This window comes from Ursus americanus, chromosome 12 (assembly GCF_024610735.1).
Source record: "Ursus americanus isolate L20-20 chromosome 12, mUrsAme1.1.p, whole genome shotgun sequence".
NCBI classification, from domain to species: Eukaryota; Metazoa; Chordata; class Mammalia; order Carnivora; family Ursidae; genus Ursus; species Ursus americanus.
Window position 1 is genome coordinate 38,071,596 of NC_142138.1, and position 10,579 is coordinate 38,082,174.

General features: G+C 45.6%; 1 protein-coding gene across 1 annotated transcript; it reads left to right on the forward strand.

Annotated features, from left to right (window-relative positions):
* Nucleotides 1-2,040: 2,040 nt before the first annotated feature.
* On the forward strand, nucleotides 2,041-5,000 carry CCN1 (cellular communication network factor 1). The gene is made up of 5 exons (XM_045801867.2): nucleotides 2,041-2,365; nucleotides 2,671-2,884; nucleotides 3,233-3,589; nucleotides 3,718-3,929; nucleotides 4,045-5,000. Exons 1-5 carry the CDS (start codon nucleotides 2,303-2,305, stop codon nucleotides 4,345-4,347), a joined length of 1,149 nt encoding a protein of 382 aa, XP_045657823.1. The 5' UTR covers nucleotides 2,041-2,302; the 3' UTR covers nucleotides 4,348-5,000.
* Nucleotides 5,001-10,579: the final 5,579 nt, after the last annotated feature.

Genomic DNA, 10,579 nt, shown 5'->3' on the forward strand with positions numbered 1-10,579 from the left:
CTCCATTCTCTCCCCACGACCTCCTCCCACCCTGTACTGCGCCTACTCACCCCCATCCCCAGTCACTTCATTAAGACGGAAACAATAATGAAGCTTTAATGCAGGAAAAAATGTTTTCCAAATAATAATGGATGGACTGTCTTGAGTATGAAGTAGGGCCCAGATTTTCCTCATTTTATTTGCATAGCACCTGACAAGCCATAGTCTTGAAAAGTAAGCCCTGCACCCCAAACCCCCTCCAACAAAGCCTGAGAGATCCTATTCCCAACTAGCAAAAGCTTCTTAGACTTATGAAAGGGCACTTTTGAATGAATGAAATTTAACTCTTTCCTGCCACAGTTCTCTTTATTGGAGGATGTTTTCACTGCAATAGCTTCTCATTGTGATTATCAGAGTCATTCACAGAAAAGTTGGCACTGAAGGAGTTCTTAAGCAAGACTGCTAAATTGTGAAGACTGAACAGCCCTTCACTTTTAAAAGGACGAAGAGTTCTAGAGCACATAGAAAGATTAGCATAATTATTTGTGTATGTTTTTATTAAAATTGCATAAGAAGATAGTTTTTGAAATTTTGAGGGAAAATTTATCAGTCACACGAATGATACTGATGATGTTAAAGCAAATTGCTTTGTAGGGGGGTCTTCTGAGTGTGTTGAAGACAGAATAGGATCTTATATTCTTTTTTTTTTTTTAAAGATTTTATTTACTTATTTGACAGACAGGGAGACAGCCAGCGAGGGAGGGAACACAAGCCGGGGGAGTGGGAGAGGAAGAGGCAGGCTTCCAGCGCAGGAGCCTGATGTGGGGCTGGATCCCAGGACTCCAGGATCAAGCCCTGAGCTGAAGGCAGATGCTTAACGACTGCGCCACCCAGGCGCCCCAGGATCTTAGATTCTGCTAACAGTTTTATTACAGAACATTATAATCTCCTATTTCTTTGTACTTGACTAGAAAAGCATTGCAATCCATTTGAAATGGGAGGCTCCTAAGTGGTCCCAAGAAAATGTGTTAAAAACCCCTCAAAACTTTCAGCTTTAGATCCACTGGGAACAATGGTGCTGGAATCTGGTTTGGCATTGCAGTATACACAGGTGATGATCTCAGGACAAATCCCTGCAAGGTGGTCCCCTGGGCTTTTGGCTGGCTGCTTAGTTAGCATCGCCTCCCGCCCGCCTGCGGAGGGAGGCTGGAAGGGCTTACCCAGTCTCCCGCATCCGTGAGGAAGTAGAAGTCAGCCTCCCGGAGAACTCCCTGCATTCGTTTCCTCTCGGACTTCCAACCCAGGCAGTGGGCTGGAACTAAAGTGGGAACCTCCAAAAACAAACAAGTACGACATACCAAAAAAGGGAGGGGGGCGGAAGGGGGAAGACCTCTGCCTGGGAATCTGCCAGACAGTGGGGGAAGTTGATTTTTTTCCCTCTTCTCATTCATAAATGCCACTGAGGGTATTAATTTGCAATACACTTAACTTGGCTAATAAACACCATGCCAAAGCTTTGGGACTGGATTCGAGCATGCCTCTATGAAATCCACAAATAGATTCCTGGCTCACAGACGCACTCCTCCTCCCCGTTCGCCTGTCAATAGATAACTTGACTCTCACCTTCTCAGTAAACAAGCAAACAGCTCGCTGCCTTCCCGGGTGAGGGCTTCCAAGGCTGCCCGGTCAACTCGGCATCACCAAACAAAACCACTTTTGTTCCTCCCTCCCAGGTCCTCCCACCCTCCCAGTGCAGGCAAAGTTCTGACCTCGCCCCCCCCCCCCGCCCCTTCCACCACCATTACCACCAACACGCCAGAAAGAGCCCTCCCCAACAGAAGTAGTTATTTAAAGTGGAAAAAACGGGAGATTGTTTTCTTGACGGGTCCAGGACAAAAAAAAAAAAAAAAAAAAGGTGCAACGGAGCCAGGGGAGGCGCTTGGCAGCAGCCCGCGCCAACCAGCATTCCTGAGATGTTTGAGAATTCTGGAACTCGCAGACAGAGCCGACGTCACTGCAACACGCGGCGCCGCGGCCGGCCCGTATAAAAGGCGGGCTCTGGGCGCTTGGGCAGACCGCGAGCGAGAGCGCCCCCGAGCAGCACCCGCGCCCTTCGCGCCTCCTCGGGAAGGACCTCAAGAGAAGGACGCTTGCAGCCCGCTCGCCGCCCCCGGCCCTCGCCCTCCTGCCACCGGGCCCGCCGCCCCGCCGCCCGGACCGGAGCCTGTCCCGCCTCCCGGATCTACGGACCCGACCCGGTCTGCTGCGCACCACTGTGTTGGCGGCTTTGCTTCCGCGCTCGCCCCGACTCCTGCGCGCCACAATGAGCTCCCGCACGGCCAGGACGCTCGCCTTCGCCGTCACTCTTCTCCACTTGGCCAGGCTGGTGAGTTCTTTTGCCTCCGCTTCCCCATCCGCTCTCCCAGGCCCTTCCCCTTTCCCCAGATTGTCCCCGGCAGAGAAAACTAAACTAAAAAGTTTGGGGGCGTTTCGGGTTAGCTCTTTCTTTGGGCCCCCCTGGAGACGCGTCGGGGGCCTTGCTGGCAGACGCAGCCGCCCGGAGTGGCCAGGCTGGACAGGATCAGAGACCCGGTGCGGGTAGAGTGGGAGGAACTCCTCCACCCCCCTCCCTTCCCTGGGCTCCTCTGCGAACCGCACGGAGTCTCACGCGTGCCTTCTCCCCCTCTCTAGGCGCTCTCCACCTGCCCCGCCGCCTGCCACTGCCCCCAGGAGGCGCCCAAGTGCGCCCCAGGAGTCGGGCTGGTCCGGGACGGCTGCGGCTGCTGTAAGGTCTGCGCCAAGCAGCTCAACGAGGACTGCAGCAAAATGCAGCCCTGCGACCACACCAAGGGGCTGGAATGCAATTTCGGCGCCAGTTCCACCGCTCTGAAGGGGATCTGCAGAGGTAAGATGCTTGTGGTTTGGCCCCTTTAAAAAAATAATAGTCCTCGTAGTCCAGAAGTTTAGTAATTTTGAGACCATGTATGGTGATGCTTTGTTGTTGGTAGCTTGGCAGAAAGGCACATGATTTCAACAGTCTGGAATGCAATTCAGTGTGTCTGGGCCCAACGAAAAGCGCATACGGAAAAGTGATTCCTGACTAACTTATTGTTCTGGTCTGGAGTCCCCGAGGAATTGTAGGGAACTTTACCATAAATTGAATTTAACAGCAGAAAATATGTATGCGTTTAAGGCCATGGTTGGGAATCTTAACTTTAGCCTCTCTTTCCTTCTCTTTTGGTGCTCTTTGCAGCTCAGTCAGAGGGCAGACCCTGTGAATATAACTCCAGAATCTACCAGAATGGGGAAAGTTTCCAGCCCAACTGTAAACATCAGTGCACATGTATCGACGGCGCTGTGGGCTGCATTCCTCTCTGTCCCCAAGAACTCTCTCTCCCCAACTTGGGCTGTCCCAACCCCCGGCTGGTCAAAGTTACCGGGCAGTGCTGTGAGGAGTGGGTCTGTGACGACGATGGTGCCAAGGACCCCATGGACGACAGTGATGGCCTCCTGGGCAAGGGGCTGGCCTTCGATGCCTCGGAGGTGGAGTTAACCAGGAACAATGAATTAATCGCAGTTGGAAAAGGTGGCTCCCTGAAGCGGCTCCCAGGTGAGTTGGGACTGAGCCCGAAAGATGTACTGCGATACATTCCTAGTTTGAAACTTCGTAGAAATGAGTACTTGAATGTGTTGGGGTCAGTATGCCTCTGAGAAATTTGCCCTCTTGTCTGTGTCTAGTTTTTGGAACGGAACCTCGAATCCTATACAACCCTTCTTTACACGGCCAGAAATGTATCGTTCAAACAACTTCATGGTCCCAGTGCTCAAAGACATGCGGCACTGGGATCTCCACACGAGTCACCAATGACAACCTTGAATGCCGCCTGGTGAAGGAGACCCGGATTTGCGAAGTGCGGCCTTGTGGCCAGCCGATGTACAGCAGCCTGAAAGTAAGTTCGTGGGGGTGCTGGTAGACCGCTCCTGGGCAGCTGGGGGAGATGTGGGCCTCTCCTCCAAGAACGACAAACCCCGTTCCTAACTTGCCTTCTTGCCTCTTTCTTACAGAAGGGCAAGAAGTGCAGCAAGACCAAGAAATCCCCGGAACCAGTCAAGTTTACTTACGCTGGATGCTCGAGTGTGAAGAAGTACCGGCCCAAGTACTGCGGCTCCTGTGTGGACGGCCGGTGCTGCACGCCGCAGCAGACCCGCACCGTGAAGATGCGCTTCCGCTGCGAAGACGGGGAGACGTTTTCCAAGAACGTCATGATGATCCAGTCCTGCAAGTGCAACTACAACTGCCCGCATGCCAATGAGGCGGCCTTTCCCTTCTACAGGCTGTTCAATGACATTCACAAATTTAGGGACTAAATGCTACCCCGGTTTCCAGCACCAGGGTGACCGGAACTGGGGAGAAGAGTGCCAGAATCACAGAGCTGTGGGTGGGGGCGGTGGGGGTGAGGGACTCATTGTAGAAGGGATGCACTGCTCATTCGTGAGTAGTATTAAGGTATTTTGAAACTGCCGGGGTGCTGGTGCAGATGGACCCTAAGGCAGCCACAATTGGAGAATACTTCGCTTCATAATATTGGAGCCCATGTTACTGCTTCATTTTGGAGCTTGTGCTGTTGATGACGTTCTGTTTTCTGTTTGTAAATTATTTGGTAAGCATATTTTTCTCTAGGCTTTTTCCCTTTCGGTTCTACAATTGTTAAAAAAAAAAAAAGTACTAGTTGATCAGTTAAAGCCTTCATCTTTTGACAGAAGTAAACGGGAGGGGATTCCATCCCTTCCTGAAGGTGACACTCCGTGAGTGTCCATGAGAGGCAGCTATCTGCACTCTAAACTGCAAACAGAAATCAGGTGTTTTAAGACTGAATGTTTTTATTTATCAAAAATGTAGCTTTTCGGGAGGGAAGGGAAATGTAATACTGGAATAATTTGTAAATGATTTTAATTTTATATTCAGTGAAAAGAATTTATTTATGGAATTAATCATTTAATAAAGAAATATTTACCTAATATCTGCGTGTGTGGCATTCAGTACTTTTAGAGATGACCCAGAGTCACTGGGAACAGACTAGCTTATTATGCATTCTTTCAGTCATTCAAACAGGACTACTTGAGTGCCTACTTTGTGCCAGGAACTGTTCTAGGAGCTTAGGATAAGAGCAGGGAACTAACCTACAAAAATAAGACAATAATTGCTTTTATCCTCAGTTGAGAAAAACCCTTGCATTTTAAGTAATCTGTTTTTAAAACATGTTTTGATCAATAGGCATTGTAGGAAGCACAAGGAATCTGAAGCTAAATGTGTGATTTAAATAATAATGCTTTATTTCATAAGAATTCAAATCAAGGGTCTCCATCACCCCCTCACTGTATGGTGGGTATAGTAGAGTCATTTATCATTTTAGTCACTAGGTTATTGGGCTTGTAACTCCGGTAGAGGAGAGAAACTTTAAGGAAAAGAGTCCATAACCCAGGCTACCCATATCTAAATCCATGGGCAAGGTTAAGTATGGTTGGATATGTTATAAAAGGTCACTTGTTTATAACTTTGTATTTTCCCAATATTGCTCCTGAAGTGTAGGCGAACTACTTAAAAATCCACCTTTAGTTGGAATCAGAGAAAAAAATCTTGAGTCTATAGGAGTCAGTTTGTTTTCACTGAATGAGCTTGAAGCAATGACTTGTGTTAATCCTAATAAGCCACTGATTAGGTAAACATGCTGTTAAATGCAAAGGAATGCAAGGAATTTCAAGTACTTTTCCAATAGCGTGAGGACCCAGCTACCCCACCCCCCCTTTCCTTTTTATAATATACATTATACTGATGGAGGAGGGAGCAGTTAGATAGAGTTGGCTATCCAGAAGGTCAAAGGCTAGATGCAGAGCATTCCTAAAAGAAAAGGACCTCAATCTTAAGTCTAGGAAAGGTTGAGAAGGCTGCGTCAATGTTTGTGAAAATGTTGGTAGCCTGTTTTAGAAGAATCTACCTCTTTAGAAAGCACTGACAATAAACCTTTTATAGAGGAGTTTTCCTTTCATCGACTCTCTTGGCTCTTGTTCAAATCCATAGTGAAATATTTCAGTCTGCACTTGGTTAAGAGAGTACTTGAATTTTTAGGCATAGAGAAAATGCTTTAAAAGAGGAAGAGGGGGACAGCTTGTGGTAATTTTTCAAAAAGGTTTAATACCGATGTTTTAATGAAGACTTACAGCAAAGCACTGCCCGAGCATCTATGTTAAAGCCTTACTGAAACACATAAAGGTTAATGGAAATGTGATGGTAAAATCTATGGGCAAAGGCTCTCCTGACTTTGGCAATGTCTTGCCTGAAATATTACAACTTGTACCTACTGAGTTGTCAGGGTTTTTTTGCCTGAGGCATTCAAATTTTAAGGTATTTGGGAACTGAAACACCACCTGGTGCGGTCTTGGATGCAGTTAAACTTGTCAGTGCAACATTAACATGTGAAACAATAAAAGTGAGCTTTTTGTGGTGCATTCTCATTGAACAGACATCTAAATTCACAGGAAAGATTTTCACATTCCCAGGCAGCAATCCTGAGGTCTTTTCCTCGGACACTAAAGCCCAACAAATTGCTTTTTACATAGAGATCAAAGAGTAGTATGTTATAGATCCCTTAAGTGTGTGGGGAAAGTAATATGTATACAAAGAAGCTCAAATGTGAAACAAAACCAGACATGGGAAAATACTGGATCTTTGGGTCATTAATCGTATTGTATTAATACAGTAAGTGATGCATAAATGCTGATCCCATTTAAATAAGAGTGCTCAATTAACAAAGATGAATAGATGCAAATTATGTCAATTTTATTTGGCTATAAAAGGTGACGAAATTCAAAGTAGTTGAGAATAAAATTATACAAATTAGAACATATAACTTTAATCTAGGTCTGGCACGGAGCTCTGCCTACATCAAGTACTGAGAAAACAAAATCAAATACCATGCACCTGCATATATGAAACAGAAGTTACATATATAAGCACTCCTCGTAATATAGATGTACCCCTCTACACACAGCAAAGATTTGTGTTGTTCTCACTTTCAATCCAAAAGACCCTGGTGGTCTTAAGCTGTTTTTTGGTTTTGTTTTGGGTGACCTCAGAATCTTAGGAATTTAGTGAATTTTAAGAAATATTCTATGGGACATTTAGCAGCACAGTAAGTGGTCTCACTGTGGTGATTTTCACTTAAACACATGTGTTGTTCACTCCACAAAGAGAAGCAACTTAGTAAAAATTAGCAAAGTACATTTTAGAGTTATTTTTCCAGCAGAGAGACTAGATTTGCTTTGTCCACAGTCTTCTCCTGCCCTCTGGACACTATTTGTAAGTCAGATGAGCAATAGCAAGGGCCCAGTGGGAATCACAGTATAGAACTAAGCCGTGTTCTGGGCAGGGTGGTAGGTGATGCAAGGGAAAGAATCCCAGACTGGAATTGGGAGACATGTCTTTTAGCATCAGCTCTGCCACTAATTAACTGGGTGACTCTGGGCAAGTTTCTGGATGGTTCTCTCTTTTTTAAAATGGCACAATAGCTTCCAGCTATATTTGTCACTATAAATATTCTTTTTCACATGCTCTCTTTGGTGCATTGACTTCCATACCTGAAAACTTTGTCTCTCAAGCAACTGAATACATGCGGTGAACACCACACTTAGGTCTTTCTGTGGGCAAATGCACTCACCCATACGAAGCCTCTGAAAATGTAATGTTGTTAGGCCCTCTTTCCTCTCTAAAGTACTCTTGGTTACAGGATGTGGCAATCCCTGAATCTCAGTCTATAGGTCCATGCTTTCATCTCCCTGTATAGCCCCAATATCTGGGCCTCATTAAATCCCTGCCCTAAATAACTCGTTCTTCAAAACAAAGCACATTGTGAAGCATGACAATGATGTATGTGTCCTATGGATAGAACAGACTTATTTGTGACTTACTTTATTGGTGGTGGGCAACACTCATCCCGTAATCTTATAAAGTATAATTCAATTAAACAAGTACTTGGATGCATTTGTTAGTGTTTTACAGTTCTCATATATTCTGCTCGCACATTCTGAATCCACCCTTTTCGCATGTCCAGTGCAAACACCCAAATCTAAGCCATCGTCTTTTGCCTGAATTACTGAAATGGCCTCACTTGTGATGTACTGTCTTCTCTAAAGGTGCCTGCAATAGAATCTTCCGCCCTACATCATATCTTTGTCCCTTCTGCAATGTGACCCTGTTGCATAGATGGGGTTTATTTTTCCACTCTCTTGGATCTGGGTGGGCTCTTTGACTGCTTTAACCAATGAATACCCAGGAGGCAATACACTATGGCAATGGCTAGAAGCTCCTACTTCATTTCTCTTAGAAATGAGCTTCCATATAAGAAGTATAACTACCCCAAGGCCAGCAGGGCGTGAGAAGCCCATGCCACACTGATAGGCCCTAGAACACGACGCCATGTGGAAAAGAGAAAGGCCAGGAGTACCTTCATGGGAACCACATGTGCAGGAGGGAACCATCTTGGAAGTAGATTGTCCAAGTTGATGTCTTGTGAATCAGAGATGGAATACCACTTGAGTCCTTCCCAGATTTCCTGACCCATAAAATGCTGAGCAAACTAATGTGGTTATTTTCAGGCTCTAAGTTTTGGGTGTTGTTTGTTACACAGCAATACATAACACAAACATCATTGGTTTCCTGCAAGGATCCATTTTCCTTATGGGAACCAGAGTGATTCTTTAAAAATATGAAGCAGAGCATGTCAATCCTTGGTTTAAAGGCTCCATGACTGCCCCTTATTCTTAGAATAACATTCAACTCCTTACTTAGCATACAAGTCCTGGACCTTACCTACTTATTCTCACTCCCCCTCACCATAATACCACTTGTCTTTTCCTCTTTGAAGTAAGCCATGTAAGTTCTTCCTCAGGACCTTTGCACTAGCTATTCCTCTGCCTCAAATGCCCCTCTTGCCTCAATGCCCCTTAATCTATGCTTCTTCTTGTCATGTAGGTCTTGGCATAAATGTTACCTTCTCAGACCTTCCTGTGCCACCCAGTCTAAAGTAGTTCATTATATCAATTTTGTTTTCATCACCACCTGATATTTTCTTGTTTATTTATTATGCCTCCCACTTCTAGAATAGCCTCTATGAGAGGAAAGACTTTTGTCTGTCTTTTTCACCCCTGTCAAAGCACCACTTGATACTGTGCCTGGCATAAAGTAGGTGCTCATCAATTTAGACTAATGTTGTCTTAAACTGAGGCTGAATTAGAAGGCACTTCTTCCCTGGCACAATGTGTTCCTCCTACTTCACCCTGGGCTTTCCCCTAGGCTGTTAGTCATTCATCTGTCCTTCCATTCATACATCCAGTCAATAGACACTTGTCTGGCACCACTATATTCCAGGCAAGGTGCCATGCAGTAGTTGATGAAGAAGCAGGGGTCCTTCACTTTGTGGTAGAGGAGACATGCACGTAAGCAAAAATGAGTTTAGGTTAGGTTCAGCTGCAAGTAACAGAAAACTACGTAAAAATGGCTTGAGTAACACAGAGGTTTATTTCCCTCTCATGTGAAAATCCAGGTAGGCAATACAGGGCTGATATGATGCCCCAAGCTTTCAGGGACCAAAGCTCCTGTTATCTTGTTCACCATGTGTGGCCTCCATTCCTTAAATCACCTCACCTAGCTACAAGGAAGGCTGGGAAATGTAGTTCATATGCTGGGCTGTCATGTCCCCAGCTAAAAATCAGAGAGCCTGTTACTATAGAGGAGAGCACTCGTAGTCTATACCACGTAGCCCAAAATACATTGTAATAAGTATAATAGGACACAGGGGATGGCTGAGGAGAAAGCTACCAACTCTGTGAAGCTGGGATGAAAGAGGGGTTCTTGGAGATGTCACCTCAGTAGTGTTTTCAAAGATAAACAGGTTGGAAACTAATTCAAAGGCCTTGGTGCTTGAGTAGGAAATTTCTTAAATAACCCACGATACCTTCCTCATCTCAGCCATTAACAGAAGTCAAAGACACCTCCACTACCTGGGTTTGGAGTCTTATAGACCATTGGTATTTGAGCTGCTTGTATTTTTGCTCTGGTTTCAGAAGTATCATGAAGAGAGTACCCATATTAGGGTTCTCTAGAGAAACAACCAATAGGATATATGTATATGTGTACACACATGCACCAAGAGAAAGAGAGATTTATTTTAAGGAATTGGCTCATGGGGCTATGGGGGCTGGCAAGCCCAAAATCCTTAGACAAAGCCAGCGGGTAAATTCGGGTAAAAGTTAAATCCATAACTCAGGCCAGGCAGGCTGGAAACAAGGCAGGGTTTCTATTGTGTAGTCTTTTTTTTTTTTTTTTAAAGATTTTATTTATTTATTTGACAGAGATAGAGACAGCCAGCGAGAGAGGGAACACAAGCAGGGGGAGTGGGAGAGGAAGAAGCAGGCTCACAGCAGAGGAGCCTGATGTGGGGCTCGATCCCACAACACCGGGATCACGCCCTGAGCCGAAGGCAGATGCTTAACCACTGTGCCACCCAGGCGCCCCTCTATTGTGTAGTCTTGAGACCAGATTCCT